This window comes from Fringilla coelebs, assembly GCF_963513975.1.
Source record: "Fringilla coelebs genome assembly, chromosome: 1".
NCBI lineage: Eukaryota > Metazoa > Chordata > Aves > Passeriformes > Fringillidae > Fringilla > Fringilla coelebs.
The window spans coordinates 12087665-12104439 of NC_140028.1; the positions used below are offsets into that span (position 1 = coordinate 12087665).

The 16775-nt window shown below is 47.6% G+C and overlaps 1 protein-coding gene across 1 annotated transcript; it reads right to left on the reverse strand.

The window, feature by feature from the left end:
* Nucleotides 1-6083: 6083 nt before the first annotated feature.
* TRIB1 (tribbles pseudokinase 1) lies at nucleotides 6084-12309 on the reverse strand. Its single transcript, XM_084216380.1, has 3 exons — nucleotides 10970-12309; nucleotides 10284-10576; nucleotides 6084-8286 (listed from the first exon to the last, which is right to left on the reverse strand). The coding sequence occupies exons 1-3, from the start codon at nucleotides 11273-11275 to the stop codon at nucleotides 7818-7820; spliced, it is 1068 nt and encodes a 355-aa protein (XP_084072506.1). The 5' UTR covers nucleotides 11276-12309; the 3' UTR covers nucleotides 6084-7817.
* Between the last annotated feature and the right edge of the window lie 4466 nt (nucleotides 12310-16775).

Here is a 16775-nt window from a genome sequence, read left to right on the forward strand (position 1 = left end):
CACAGCCTGAGCTCCCTGCACCACTCTGCCTGTCACTGGGTGAGGCCTTTTCCTCTCAGGCTCTGACTCATGCCCACATGCGTGAGCAGGATGTGCATCACGGGCCAGCCCCAGGTCAGCGGCTCAGCCCACGGCGCCCTGCAGAGCAGCCCTGCCAGGACCAGAGCCATGCCCAGGGCTGGGGACAAGCTGCATGCCACTGCAGCACCTTCTCTGCAGCACACCTGGACATCCCAGGACGGACCATCTCCTGCTGGGGCTAATACTGGCCATCCTGTCTGTCTGCAGGCAGCAAGGCTTGCCCGAGGAGCCTGCAGGCAGGAGGGTACCTCCTATCTGGGGTCCAGACCTCATCCTGACACAACAAAAGCACTTTCTCTGCAAAGCCCCCCCTGCTCCTTGCTGGAGATCGCTCAGGGCTTTGGCCGCAGTTGGCACACAGACGTGCAGAGCCTTGGCCACAGCACAGCACGTAAAGGTGCTCCCTCTCCACTCAAAACACAAATCCTGCTTTTCCCCATGTGCCCAGAGAGAAAGAAGAAGAGAAGATTGGGAAAAACATTACTAAGTCAGGAAATCATTCTGGAGGAGGGGCAGCAGTTCCTCTAACCTTGCACATGGGGAAAGAAAACTATTTGCTGACTTTGCCTTATTTTTTAATTTATTGTTTTGCCAGCTGCTCAGATGAAAGGACAAAACTGCCTGCTGTAATGAGGCAGCCAGTCAAGCATGTCTTTGCAGCATGAAGCATCTGGCTGGGACACTAGTAACGAGCAGGGAATAGTCCAAAGGGTTCATGGGACACATCCTTTCAAATCTCTCTTTGAATAGAGAAACTGGACATTTGCTTGTTTTTGCTCACCTGAAAATCCAAAATCTCCTGGAGATCAGTGCCTTCAGCAGACAGAGCCCTTACATATCAAGGATCACAAGACTCATGATGAAAAATCCCATGAGTTTGCTGATTAAGCCTTTCTGCCCACTGGGCTCAAGTCCTCACCACTCTGGGGGCTGTGGCTGCCTCAGAAGGCTCCTGACCTGCACAGAGCCTAGTGTCACCTCCAGTCCCCATGGGGACTGAGGGCAGCAAAAAGATCCTCCAAAACTGGGCCAGCTGCTCCTCTTTAGTCATTCCTGTTATATTGTTGTTGTTTGAAACACATTCCCCTTCCAAGCACGGTAATTTATTGAAGCAGTGCCAAGATCTGCTGTGGAATTCATTGCTGCAGGATTTTGAGACCTCAAGGTAGAGATAGAGTCAAAGCAAAGGCCAAGCAAGGCTTCCAATGATAGGATGGTCCTTGGAGGACGCTTAAATACCAAGGTGGGTATCAGTGGGCCACAGTGTCATAGAATCATGCAATGCTTTGGGTTGGAAGGGACCTTAAAGACCATCCAGTTCCAAACCCCTCACTGTGGGCAGGCACACCTTCCACTAGACCATGTGGCTCAAAGCTAATCCAGCCTGGCCTTGGACATTGCCAGGGTTGGGGCATCCTCAGCTTCTCTGGACAGCCTGTTCCAGTGTCTCACTACACTCACAGTGAAGAATTTCTTCCCAACCTAAGCCAACCCCTTTCAGTTTAAAACTGCTACCGCTTGTCCTATCACTACAGTCCCTGAAAAGGAGTTCGTCTCCATCTTTTCTGTAGGTCCCCTTCAGGCACTGTGTCCCTGTGCTGCAGGGAAACAGCACAGGAGGTGCCTGCTGGACACCAGCCACAGTCCCATGCACATCTGTAGGCATCAGGCGAGGGCACATGCTTCTCCTGGGGCCAGATGGATCTGACAGCATCCTGCCTTCCCCCAGATCCAGGCAACTTGGGCACAGGCAGGAGGGTGGGGAGGAGCAGGGCTCCCCACCATACTCGTCAGCCAGCAACTTCATAAATGCACCAGGTGGGTTCTGCACTTTCACCTGATGTTTGAGGATTGTTGCCCCCGCCCTGCTTAGCAACAGAGGCTGCTGGCTGAACTTTGTGAGCCTAACTCTGCTGCCATTAGTCACTGGGGGAAATGCTCACACCATGCATCCCACTGCCCATCTGCAAAGTCATTCTCACTGTGTGTGCAAGTCTTGCCCCAAATTATGTGAGTATTTTGTCTCCAGTTGTTAGTGCTGCAAAGGAAACTGGTGGTATTTGAGCCTCAGTGAGGCTATGAATCTGACAAGTTGAGACTTGACAGGGATGTTATCACAGGGCCCAACAATGGCTTTACACTCAATTACATTTATGGTTTCTTCAATTCATCTAAATGTTTATGGCTTTTTCACTACCAGGAAGTTAAGGAAATTTTTTTTAAAAATCATGAAAAGGAAAATAAATTTCTGCAATGAACAATTTGCTGGTGCAAGGCTCTGAGACAGGAAAGAAAATGAGCAACTATCTTGGGTGGTGGGGAAGAGTCATTTTCTGTGGTGACCAGAGCTATATTTGATTTCTTAGGCAATGTCAGCTTTTGCATGCTACATTCTTTGGCTAATTGCCAGCACGATGTGTAATACTTTAGCCACACTGTTGTTACTTAATCCTTTCCTAATCTGCAATTTGCGCAAGAGGAGTAAAATCTAAGCAAAGCCACTGAGAACATCTCCACTAATAATTTATCAAACTCAACTTTTGTTGTTGGCAGGAGACGGCAGCTGATGGAGGTGAATGTTTTCCCACAACAGCGCCGTATCATAAACACAGGGCAGCTGATTCACGCCACACTTATTTTCTGTCATCCACCCTTCGTGTCACCCTGATATTTCTTCGAATGATAAGCCTGTGTGTGTGTGTGCTCACAACACACCGCCGAGGCCCCAGTTTCATCTCTTTGTGCAAATTACACATTAATTAACCATTAATAACAGTGGGAGTTGCAGGCAGAAATCCACACCCGCCGTGATGAGACCGTGCCCTTGGTGAGCAAGTGCCTTATTAATCACCTGCAGCTCAGCTGGAGCTCCTGCACAGCCCTGCGAGACAAACGCCCCGCAGAGGGAAGCGCCCAGGCGCTCGCCAGCCCTAATCCTGCCTTAAAGAAAAGCCTTACCTCTTGCTCTATGAATTTTATTTATTTTGGTCCTCTGGGCAGTGCTTGCTGTTGTTAGAAACATGATTGCTTCATACAGTTATGTTAATGTTTGCATTTGACAGAATGTAATTGATACTTCGGCCGCTCCAGTTTCAAAGCCAAATTAGGAAATGAAGTGCTGCACATTAGCTTGTTTAGCTGGTTAAATACTGTAAATAAATACATGCAGGGCAATGAAAACTAATGAGTTTTCTTTAAGGCATTTTCTAAATAGCTGGCTTCACAAAGAGAAGAAAAAGATGCTGCTGTGAACTCATATCCTGAAGGATTTCTCATTTTGCTGCAACAGAAGTTGATCCTGTCTGAAATCTGAACACTGGATTTCACTCGGAAAAAAGGATTTTGCAAGTTATGGAGGAATCATGGCAAGAACTGTTGCAAATTTCACGGTACTTTTATCAACAATACTTCTGTGACATTGCATTTAACAAAGCCATTTTTTGCAAGGGATTAATTCAGACCGTGGTTATATGTCAAGTTATTCTTCTCAATGCTCACTAGAAAAACATCTTTGTAAGAAGTATTTGTGCTGCTAAATCTGTGCACTGCCATAAGGCTGAATGTTAGGTTTTTTTCCTGACAGAATGCAACAGCATGAAAAAAGTAAGGGAAAAAAATTTGGTTTTCTATCAAGAGATAATCTGTTGAGAATTGCTTGACAGAGTGCACTCAGCACTACTGGAATAATAAGTGTTTCTCAAGTTATCTGTCAGGCCTGCCCTCAGTGCGTTAAAGGAGAACTAGAGGAGAGTATTGCACTGGCGCTGTGATCCAGCCACGGGCAATGAATTTTCCTCTTGTACATCTATAAAATAACCCTGTTCTTTCACCCCTTTGCTTTCATAAATACTACACTGATGCAGAAGTGCCTTTGCCTAACTTTAAGGTGTCCTACTAGAATGAGGGCACTGTTTAGCATAGGTAGAGGTGAACCTCTACCAGTCCTTTTTGACTGCAAATAACCTCAGCAGTATCACCTCCTTGGCAGAGATGCTGACCTTAAACCGGAGCTTGCTGAGCTGGCTGTTTTACCTGGCACTTTCAGAGGAAGCTGGTTTACAAATTCTGCTGTGCTACTTCAAAAGAAAATTATTGAACTGGTGCCTAAAATGCAGCTGAAGTATTGAGAGTTGATAAAAATACATATTTAGGATGTAAGATCTATCCTGACTGGAAGGCAGTTCAATGCTGGCTTAGGACGGAGACCAGGATGTTGTGAAAAACCTCAACTTTTCCTGTGTTTTTAGCAACAACAGAGGACTGAAGTCTCACAGCACTTTTCAGAGAGGGCAATTTCAAGGTGAAAATGGTGACCTGGTCTGCAAAATACCTAAGAGATTTATGTGGTCCTCAGCCAAAAGGACCATTTAAAAATAGACAAACTATGACTCTCTCAAAAAGAAATGTGTGCATTGCATAAATCAAAGTTCTCACACCCACCATCAAAGTTTAATCACTTAATATGCTGGTTCTTTCAACACGTTCTGAAACTTTGTATACAATAATACAAACGATGGGGTAACGAAGCAATAGCAATTTATTCTGCTGTACAAACGGATGTTGCATTATAATCCCTAAAGCAATACAGAGGCTGTTTGCAGATGTTACTACAATTTGGCGTTTATTTTAATTGCTCTGCAGCACAGCTCATGTGAAACAAAGTCACAGGATGACCTACACGTTCACCTACTGAGGGTGACTTAACTGCAAGAGGGAGAAAAAAGTGTTTTGAAAGTTTTCGAGGTTTCACTTAAACACGAACGTCCTGCAGCTGTTTTGAAAAGATGCATCAGGGCTTCTGTCCAAGCCTGAAAGCATGGTAGGGCAGGGGGTAATTTAATCAGCCAGGCTATGCAGTGCACATATTTTTACAAGTCTTGCAAGAATGACATCAGTAAAGTAACTTGAGATATTTTGGTGTCTGACATTCACTCAGCAAGTGCTAAGAAAATATGCTTACTGCACAGATCACTGGCTTCACAGAGTGGGAGTCAAGGTAACTCATGAAAGTCAGCACACTTGGCTTTATCACTGACCAGGTCCTTATTCCCTCCTTTTCACTTTCCACTCCCCTTCTAAAAGTAAAACTGGTTTTTAAGTTGCTCCTGCTCAAGGAGCTGCCTAGAAGCAGTTGCTCCACTAAACAGATTTCAAGCAAAAGGACAAAGTTAAACATGAGGCAAAGTATAAATAAAAATCAAGACTCTCTTCCTCCTCCTTTCCACTTGTGAGCGATGATCTCACCGCTCCGGGTGGATTGCAAGGGTGGCTTGATCTCTTTCAGGAAAGCACATTCTCTAACCTTGATACTGCAGCTATTTATACTTCTCTCTTCTCACCACAAAGAAAAGCAGCTCTAATAGTCTTTCCCTTCATTTTAATGAGAGCACTGTGCTGCCTCCCAGCAGCAGGGTCAAGCCTCTGCCCACAAGCTCTAGTTCCCTGTAACACCAATGCTTTTGCTTACTGCCTCTCCTTCTGGCTGCTCACTTTTAGACATCTGAGATCGGATTTTCCACTGGCTGAAGCATCACATTGCCAGGCACACAGGTGCAGGATGACAGCCCTGCTGTGCCACAGCATCTTCTGCTCACAGGGCATAGAGGGAAACAAATGCATGGGATGAAAGACGAGAGGGTTTCAAAAATTCAGAGGCAGAGCTCTAAAACACCTCTCTCCCTTAAGAGTAGGATATCCCATTTCACATAACCCTGGGGACATCCCAAGCCCTTTCCACCTCACAAGAGGCAGGATCCATCCCCTGTTCCCACTCTCCCTGGGGATTCAATCTCAGGCTGAGTTGAGGGACTTCAGGCTAAGGCATGATGGAATGCATATATAGACCACAGAGGAGCTGATAGTCTCTGAGGCTAAACCCCATTTTTTCAGATTAAACCAGACACACTGACCTGCATCCTCCTGAGATACTGCAAGAATTGGGGACAAACATTATGAAACCAAGTTTATTAAAACTTTCTACAAGTCAGACTTTATCATCCAGGTTTCCACAGACATATACATATGTACAAATTGGACATAGTGTTTTTAGCTTTTCTGGCAGAATTTTCTACCAATATATACAAATGTACTGTTTTTCATAGAAGGGTTAAACTGTATCACAGATACAAATGTCAAGCAATCATGAGAGGTTTAGTGCAACGGAGAGCTGGAGCGCTCTGCTCTTAATGCTCATGATTCTGTCAAGTTAGTATTGCCTACAATAATTCACATTAAACTGCTCTTCGACACCTCTTATTAAGACAAAGTACAACAAAACAAGAAAACAAAACCCCAAACAGTAAGGTATGTACAAAGTACACAGTCCATGAGGTATACATTGTATTCTTGCAATGCATGGTGGGACTGCAGCTTGCCAGGGTTAACCCTTAAAATTACTTCACTCAAACTGGGTGGTGTTGGGAACGTGCATCACCCACCTCATGGCCATTTTAGAAGCCGCACTCTTGCCTAAGGTGAATGGACATCTCTGCATAAACCACTGGACACACGTGAAACTGAGCAGGAATTTTAGGCAGGACTAAGCTTTACTTACCCCCAACCCAGGAAGCTAATGATTCAGATATATTCATTATTCATACATATTGGAAAGACTATGAATAATCATGCAAAATAAAAACAAAACAAATTTAAAAAAAAAAAAAAAAGAAAAAAAAAGGCTGGGAAGGCTGGAGGCAAACAGCATACCTGAATAATCAACTAAGGGTGTACGGAGATTTTACTCTTAAGACTAACTTTTTGTGGGGGTGGAGAGGGAAAGAGGAGGTGATGTGGTATTTTAAAGAGTTAAGCCTGTTGAAAAACATAGCCATGTTTACAGGTACTGTACAAGACACCCCTTACCCTTTCCCAGGGGAAGGTGCCCCAGCCGATAGTGTTACAGTTTGGTAAACGGATACATTTTGGCACTCGGAGCTAACGAGACCTGCTACTTGACAAGCTCGCTGAGGGCATGAAGTTATATAGGCTACACTGTGGTAACACGAGGCTTAAGTCTATTTAAAATGCTTTCCTGGACAGTGAATGGATTCAGAAGGGATCCAGCTGGGAGATCCACTGGTTTCTGCTTCAGAAAGAGCCACAGCAGTGATTTGTCTTACGGGTGGATCTAGGAGCTTCATGCCTCTGAAAGCAGGATCAGCAAGAGGAGCAGCAGCGAGCAGAGAGCTGGCCGTGGTGGGTGAAGACCTCCTTCCCTCATTAATGTGTGCTTACAGTCAGAGAGCTGCTTTGTGAGCTGGTTTCTGGGGCACGCCGAGTCGATTCCCCTTTTAACCACTTCTGTCAGATTTGATCAGGCAGAGGTGCACCATGTGCCCCTCTGCACCTACACATCGCGGCCAGGGCTCCACACCTCTGCAGCCACTGCAGGAAAGTGGAAGGAGCTGCCTTTCCATCCCACACCTTGCCAGATGTAAGACTGCAGCCGAGATGCGACCAGTTACACCGGAGGAGAATGCGGGAGGCAGAAGAGCCAGACAGTTCTCACAAGGCTGCACAAGTCCTCTGGGGCTGGTGGGACTGACCAGCAGAGCAAGAGGATGGAACTCTGAGTACACTTAAGGAGTGGAGACCTCCAGGGTGGCATTCATTTAGACAAGGTCACTTTTCTGACCATACTGGCACTTTAAGATGCTGTTGAATTTGCAGAAGTGGAGAAATGAAACCCTACAAAGATGCCGAAGGTAAGAACTGACGAGGTTTTTGAGATTTCGGGGTTAGCAGAAGAAGGAACTAATATCATCACTGTCTCCATGATATTCTGGGACAATCTGATCTGAAGTTCCCGTCTCCTGGTCTGTATATCCAGGCTCCAAGACTGCCTCGAACCAAGGGTGAAGCAAGATCTCTGGAGCAGTGAGTCTTTCGGAAGGCTCCCGCCGCAGGAGGCTGCGGATGAGGCAGCGGGCTTTGGGGGAGACGTGGTCAGGAATACAGAACTGTCCACGCCGGATTTTGGAAAACAGAGTGCTAGGGTCCGAGTCATGGAAGGGATAGCGTCCCACCAGCAGGGTATAAAGCATCACTCCCAAACTCCACACGTCGGCCGATTTTCCAGAGTAAGTCCCCGTCGTGTTTAGGATCTCGGGACTGACGTACGCCGGGCAGCCGTGCTTGTCCGAGAGTGCATCGTCTTCACCTTTGATGATGTGTGTGTCTTCCAGGCTCTCTAGACGCAGCTGAGTCCTAGGGAGGGCAGGAGAGCAAGCCACAGGTGAGAAATAGCAACAGTAGTCGTGAGCAAGCACAGCAAGCCCCAGCCATGGCCCCATTCTCTCTCGCATTGGCACTGAGAAAGGAAACACCTCAACTTGCAGCAGAGAAGTTGCCCAGACACCCGGGAATGTGTAATGAAGTGCTGCTGTGTGCATTGGGCCAGCATTCAGTGACGCTCATGTTTTTTTATTAACTGGAGATTTTAACAACACAGAGGACTCTTGAGGAACACCAAGTCTCCGCTACCCTACCCACGCAGGTTGCAGTGCCCCTGCAGGGGGTTAATTGGTGACATGGCACTTTACAGCCACTGTGTGCCGTTCAGGCTTTGAGCAAACAGCATCCAGCTGTGCGATTCCACAAACCACAAAGCTCCCCTCTGCACTGGGGATCATTGCCTTCCCTAAGCTTTTTTTTTTTTTCTTGATTTTTTTTTCCCATTTTAGTTCATAATTTATTCTTTTTTGCCTTTTGGAGCCACCATCTCCAGGTGGAGATGGGTCCACACCAACCTCCTATTTTGGAGGGTAAGGGAAGCTCCTGTCGGCAGGGAAGCCACCAGCCAGCCCTGGAAGGGCTCTGCACTGCCTGGCAGCCTGCTGGGGTGTAGATATGTTGGCTTCAGCCTGTCCTCAGCCTGACCTCGGCAAATACCCATTGGTTCTGCAAACGGAAAATATGACTCAACGAGAACCGTGGGCCCGGGATTGGCTGCGGGAGCCCTGAAACTGCACCTGTGCGAGAGCCCGCGTCGCCTGCCATTGCTTAACCCTCTTCTTGCCAAATGTGATGCACATGACATCGCCTGTGCAACACGTTATTTCCAAATGAGCGAGACTGTGTGCAACGTAACATTTCAACAAATGTTTCATCTTCTTATGGGAGGGAAAAGCTGCAATAGTTTCCTTCAAAGGAATAGCTTTCTTTACGTGTCAACATATGGCTGTTTCAGAGGAGCAGTGCCGGTTAATTTTCTTATCACATTCGTAAAAGATATCCTGAAGAATCATTAGCCCAGTTTAACAAAAACAAAATCCCTTTTCTTTTGCATCAGCAGTATCACCTTATATTTTTATGATATTAAGCACAACTCCATTACAGCTTTTACTTAGTTTTTTAACATTCCTTGGGATAAGCAGCTAGTCAGGAGTCAGTTTTGCTGTATTTCTGACTCTGCCACGTGTGGTGAAGCAAACACTCCAGGGGAATACTGAATTATTTCCCTAATCTAAATTTAACAACTAGATTCTATGATCTCCTCTATGAACCTAGGCTTTAGGCTAAGTTTTACTAAAGTGATTTTCTTTGATGCAGGATTCCCAAAACATTATTTAACCATGTCCACCACCCTCCTGTGTGTGCCCAGGATCCACAGGCATGGGGGGCACGGGAAGCCCGGCAGTGGAGGGGGCATAAAAGCCTCGAAGGGCTCAGCAGCATCACTCTCATCAGCAGAGTGGTTCAGCAAGGAGACCGTACCCAAGTGCTGGGGCTCCGCTGTGGGTCACAAGGCAACTCTCCCGAGGGACCAGAGCTCCAGCTCCTCACACCTCCTGCTCCCCCAGCTGGGCTGCTTCCTCCCGCCGGCACAACACCTCAGCCTCCCCTCTCCCTCTCTGCCTTTTATTCATTTGACACTGAATGAGTGGCACACATGACATCTTCTGGCGCTAACGAGCATCTGAACTATCATCCCTTTGTCTGCCAGCGGGTTTCACTGAACTTCTGCTGAATGAGAGGAAGCTCCCCGCGAGCTTCCTCCCTTTCATCAGTCAAGATCTAAGAGGGAGTGCGCCCCGGTTAGATCCGTGACCTACTACACACACGTGATGAGGACCTACTCGGATTGCTCGCAGGTGATGCGGCTGACGGGGCTGTTTCCACTCCCTGGGACGCTTTTTGTGTCTCTGGATGCGGCATTCCTCCCTCCCCACTCACCCCAGGGCTGGCTGCTGACAGCCACTTACCTTTCTTCATTAGAGAAGACAAATTTCCTGAGCTTGAGGTCACCAAGTACGATGGCTGACTGGTGGCAGTGAGCTACAGCGGAGACAATCTGCTTGAACAGCCGGGCAGCCTCCTCTTCCCTCAATCTCTTGCAGCTCCTCACGTAGGAGTGCATGTCCCCAAAGTCCTTTTCAAAGAACACATAGGCCTTGGTGTCCCCGAGAATGACTTCGACAACCCCGGTGATGTTTCTGTGTGACGGCAGCTGAATGTAAGGTCGGATCTTGTCCTGGTAGTGTTTGAGGGGGAACACCTGTATAGAGGAAATTAAACCCAAATTCATTCTCAAGGGCGTTGAAAGCTGCAGCTCGCGTAGCAACTCTCCCCAAACAATGACGAGAGAGCTGGAGGGGAGCCAGGGCTCGGCAAGACCGGCAGAAGCGGCTACCGAGACCCTTCCTGTTCGTTGTATACTGAAAGGCTGGGGGGGAAACTAAAATAAACCACCATTCCCACAGCCTCTGGGGGGAAGGCGCTCCGAGGTAAGCCGGAGTCCCGGATCACTCGCAGGCGTGCAAACGCCGCCGGGGGCTGGCCGGGCGTTCCCAGCCGTGCAGCAGCGGGAGGATGTTCGGCAGGGCTGTCCCCGGGCCGGGCGCCGGGCGCGCCGGCAGGACCCGCTCCCCACCCGCGCACTCCCGCTCACCTTGCAGCGAAGCTCCCGGCCCGAGCTGACGCTCAGCGCCCTGGACACCTGCTCCCGCTCGGCCAGCGGCAGCAGCAGGTACGAGGCGATCAGGCTGGGACCCGCCGCGCCGCCGCCACCGGCGGGAGAAGCGGGGGCACACGGCGACCCGGGAGCGCTCAGGCAGTCCGGGGGGCCGCATTCGGCGAGCCGAGGGCACTTGGCGGCCGGCGCTTCCTCGGCGGGGCCGTCGTGCAGGGGCTGGAGGCGCTTGGCCGGGGCGCTGCGGCAGCGGGCGGCCGGCAGCAGGGACGCGGGGCGGCTCATGGGGGGAGCGGAGCGGGCGCGGAGCTACAGGCGGGCGCTGCGCGCTGGGCGCATCCCTTCGCTCTCCCCGCCGAAACCTCGGGCCGTGTCCACCATCTGCTGCCGAGTCCGCGCTAAAGTAGTTGGAGGCTTTTAAAAAAAAATTAAAAAAAAAAAAAAAAAGGTGATTCTCCTCCTCCTCCCGGCCCTGACGCACGGGGAAATGGGAGGAGGGAGGCTGGACACGCCTGCTCCGCTCCGCCCGCTGCTCTCCGCGCCCCGGCCCCGTCGCGCAGCCGGGCGGGGCGGCGGGGGAGCCGCCGCGGGACTTGAAGGGGCCGGGCGGGGCGGCGGGGACCCCCTTCGACCTTAAATAATTACGTCGAGAAAGCGAGGCCACCTTCCTTTCCAGGATCTTCTCGTCCATCCAATTGCAGGTTCCCAGCCCCAGTTCTTACTTTTCACTAATCACTAAATAACCATCCCTCACCCCAAGGTTTGCATCACAGCGCTGTTGTGTGAGCATAAGCGTTTACTCATAAGCGTAGACGTAACGTGCACCATCAGAAATACTTGGCACTGGGTGTTTCCCATGTTAAAACTATATCTGCTGTCCGAAAAAGGAATAGCTCGGAGAGCCAGGCAGCAGCCAGCAGCTGCAGTGACCTGCGAGGAGCAGACTGAGAGGAGCTCCACACAGCTCAATAGCATGGCTTAAAGGAGTAGTAAATAGACTGTCAGCCGGGATTGGTAGTAAATGGAAAAGAAAAAAAAATAGAAGAAAAGAAAGAGAGACAAAACCAGACAACAAATCATCCCTGGGAAAAAAAAAAAAAAAAAAAGCAGACAGCTGTAGTTTTGACAAGAATGCTTCAGAAGGAAACCCTCCAGTTTTCTGTTTATATATATGCAAATTTTCTGTAATTTAGCGCTGAAGCTTCCCTAATATTAACACAGGGACCCTGAGTTTTGTTATTCAGTATATTCTGTTTTGGTTTTCCCAATCCAGGGGAAGAGGCAGAGAGGGCCAAGGATGGGCCCCCCAGCTCTGTGATGCCACGTGTGCAGGTATTTGCTCAGATTCCTGATAGATAACTGCACAGCAACCCCATGCATGCCTTCAGCTACTTCTAGTGTATTTTAAGAAACACATGAAACTCTGGTGCGGGATGACTCATAGCATAGCAGTCCCATTAATGCATTTAAACATAAAACGCATATGCCATAAAGGGATATCCCAGGGCCTGCATTTCTTTCTTTTTTTTTTTCCCCCCAGAAATAAAATTCCGTTAATGCCTGCAGATTGTTTCTGAGTGATTCACCACAACTCTCAAAGCACGCTATTTTATTTGGTTCCTCTTATAGGTAAAACACATGCAAGTATCTATCAGACCTTTTGTTTTACTTCTCCCTTCCTGGAAGTTTAATGATTGGAATGCTGCTGCTGTTTGAATTTAGCTGGTAGGATGCCACATGTGTGGGCTGCTTCCTGCATCTGAGACAGCACAAGGTGCAGGGTGGGGGTAAGGGTATCAGTACCTTTGAGGACAGGGGAAGGGTGCAGACAAAACAGCAATGGACCTGCATACAGGTTCTCATGGGCATTCGTAGTGTGCACTGGTGTCCCCTGTAGCTCTCTCAGAACTGAGATGCAGTGTGAGCAGGAATGAAGGTGTCAAGTGTTCCCACCCTACCAAAGACCGCCCTCTCTCAGCTCCTGTGTCAGATCACTGTCCCTGCTGAGGAGAAGGGCTGTACCGTGGATCTGCTGCATACATTGTTGGAAGCTGTGTCCTTCATCTGCCCAGCCTCCCATCCATTTAAAACCTCTAGGTCCACACCACAGGGACACAGTGGCACCTGAGCACAGTGCTTGGTTCAAGCTACTGGTAGCCAAATGGGGGATGGCACCCACTGGTCCTGAGAAAGGGGAAAAAGCACCTCTTGTCATCCTGGCTCCCCCAAAAACACCTGGCACGTGAGGAGAGCAGAGGTACACGCAGCATTGTACCTCACAGTCCTGCCACATTCCCCTGGTGCATGGGCAGCCTTTCCTCACAGGGATTCCAGCAATTTCATGCTCTGTATGTCTGTCTCTGCTAACTGGAGCCCTAAAACGGGGTGTGCAGTCCCCAAAGGCCAGGAAAAGATAACCCCTGGGGCATTCATCCCAGAAGTACTGGTGGGTGCCCTCTTCTAGTTGGACTGTATATACTGAACTACAGTTGACTGTCTATGTGTGACTGAGACAAAAGCTTACACCTACCAGGTCTTTGAAAAATGGGTAAAGTTCTTGACAGAAGGAAACTTTTGTTGCTTCTTCAAAATGCCTGGCATGCTTTCAGGTACTCAAAGCCTTAATGCTATGGCTGAACATATAGTAGCAATTATTACTCAAGTTAGTATTATGTTTTGGGTACAGAACATAGGAAAAGGTCCACATCCTGACTCCCCTCCATACCCACCTGAAATGAAAATTCATTTCAAGATGCAGAGCAGAGAAGTTATTCCCACTTAGGCTTTTCTGGTTTTTCTAATTTTGGCCAATCCCCAAAATGGCAAAAAAAAAAAAAAAAAAAGCAATGACCAGCATGGCATGCTCTTTTGCTCTTTCTCAAAGGGCTGAAACTTGTCCTCCTTGCCCATCTCTGCCAGTGCTTGCATGCAGCCCTGGTGTGGTTAGGAACCAGTGCTGAGAACAGGAGGATTCCCGGAGAAATTTGTGAAAAACTGTTGCAACATTTCAGTATTATAAGATTTTTGCAGAAAATGGAGCTACCACACTTGACAGCAGCCCTGTGTTTGTTGCCATCACACCACTGGCTTTTAAGCATGCAGGCTTATCTCCTGCACTAGTCTCCTCCTGAATTCAAAAGCTATCTTTTGGGGTCTTCCTTTTATTCCCTGCATAAGCCTTCATCATTCCATCTCCCCCTTCCCCAGAAAAGTCTTTTCAGGTTCTACCTGCTTAGCATGTGTGATGAATGCTGTCATGGTAATTCCCAGTTGTGCCTGTGGTGAATTTGAGCCTGAATAGCTTTACAGCCCTTCAAAATGAACCAGGGCAATGTTACACATCTCCAGTGGACAGCACTGAAAAACATTGTGGAGCACAGATCAGTGCACAATTACAGACCTAATGCTGGGATAAAACATGGACTCTGTGGATGAGTCCTGCTATCCAAGTGCCAGAAAAAATAAACTGCTGTGAGCCAGAAGAATACAAGGAACCAACACTCAGATGTTCCAAAGGGACTTGGTACCTGTGAGATGGGCAGGGATGACCTTTGGAAGTAGAGTTCAGTAGGCTTCATGCTTGGCAAAGGATAGCAGTGTGCAACAGGCATCATCCCAATACTACCAAAGTCTGAGGAGCTCTCAGTCAAAGGACATTGCAAAATCATTACAAAAAGTAGATCCTGCCTTGGAAAAGGCCAGTCAAAGCAAGCAGGACTGCTGGCTGTCTCCTCACTTCCTGGAGTCCCAGCTGCTAGGCTGGGATCTGGGCCTGCAGCAGAAGAAAGAGCCCGTGGGATGTGTATCACAGAACGGGCACGTCCTAGCAGAGGGAAGGGTCTTACCCAGCACAGATTTGCCAGAACTGTGGCAAGGTGAATATTGCTCTTCATATATTTTTTCTCTTTTTTGAAACAGACAAGCAGCTTAGTGCATCTGTGAGATGAAGACTGAAAAATCCAGAATTCCTGGTGCTCAGGCATTGATCCTCTCATTCTTCTTATTTTATTCAAGGGAATTTTTGTTACGTGGTTTTCAAGCATCTACCTGCTTTGCCCTCAGCCAGTGCTTACCCTCGCCTGAGCAGCTGCTTTTCCTTAGATGCTCACAAAATTATCACTGTTGCTCCAGTTCTCTGACCCTTTATCTCTGTAACTAGAGCAGCCAGAGGCAATGAGAATTGTGTAACCATCTCCCCACTTCCCAAATGCTTGGGACAGGTCTGGTAACTTTGATAGTATGTCTCATGGGACACACAGAATAAATCTCTATTAGATTAGGGCACTTATAAATAAACTGGCTGCTTGCTACAGAAAAAAATGAAAAGGTCTTTATTTTAGTTACCAGATGAGAGAGGCAAGGAACACAAATATTTTGGCGAATATTAAACTATTGGTAAACGATGAAAAATCAGTATCTTTATTTTTAAAGTTATCTCAAGACATGTAATGAAAATTGAACTACTGCCAGATTGCAAGCTAACAATTTAAAACCAGCATGTCATCTATAATCTAATGGTGTACAGAATTACCCTGCACAGATGGGGCTCAAAGAGTAGTCGTATGGCCAGGTGATAAAGAACTAAAAGTAATGTTTTTTATAGCAGAACAGCATCTGTGATAACCCACAGCCATCCTCAGACACTGTGGAACTTGGCGGCAGATTCACCGCTGAGATATAAAACACATGACGAGCACGTAGTGACATCGAAAGGAGTGCAATGTAATGGTGTTCAGATGTCTCCCCTCAAGCCCACACAAAAGCTGCTCTCAGGGCTGCTGTAGCTCAGAACTCTCAATAATTCCCTTTTGATAAGCCTGTTGTTATCAAATCCAAGGAGTCTTATGAGCAGCACCTCCTGACTTTGTTGCTTTGCTAACTGGAGAGCATGAAGGCTTCTTCTGTTGCCTGAAAGACGTGTGAAGGTTCAGGTTTTAGACCTCAAATCCTGTTTTTACTTCAGAAGTCGATTGCACAAGCGGACAGTGAATGAGTGTCTCCGTTTCCCTTGCGGTCAGAGAAGATCCTATTCATACTGAGTTTACAAGCAAACACTTCCTTTGGTAAGCTTCCCATGCAATTCAATTCATGTGCGTGCTTTCAGGCTCTGTCTTTGGGTCTGGACTAACATCAGAACAAGCAAGAGAGGCAGGCTCTCTTCTCAGCCCACCACAGCCTTTTCTGCAGTGCTTTGAAATGATGAAACACTCTGTGTTTTCTGCACACTGCTGCAGTCCTGTCAAGTCACTGCGATTATTCATGCATCAAGAGGCTAAGCACATACATGGGTATCTACTGGATGATGTACACCCATTCCAGAATTTTACTTGCTTAACAATCAATCTAATGTTTTTGCTCTTTATAGCTACTGGCTGGGAGCCTAGAATCTGCTGGCACCTACACACAGGATTCTCCTCTGAGCATTCTGTGACCACGTCAGGTGTTTGAGATATTATGTACTAACAATAAGTACTTTATGACCAGCAAATAAATTATTATTTATGGAAGACTTGGAATTTGCCATCAGTACTACTCTGTACCTGTAGTGAGGAGCCATCAGCTTAAGGCTTTGGCTGTAGTAACAGAAATGTAAGAATGTCCTTGGGATATTCTTACATTTTCCGTTCCAGGAAGCCCTTTTCTAAGCGCATCTTCTTCACTGTATAATAAAGCACTATCCATTAGGCAAATGTTTAGTTACTGGACACAGCAGGATCCATACATTAAGATTTTTAAGGAAGGTGAAGATTAAGATTCACCTGAAATGGCAGTGAAACTTAATAAA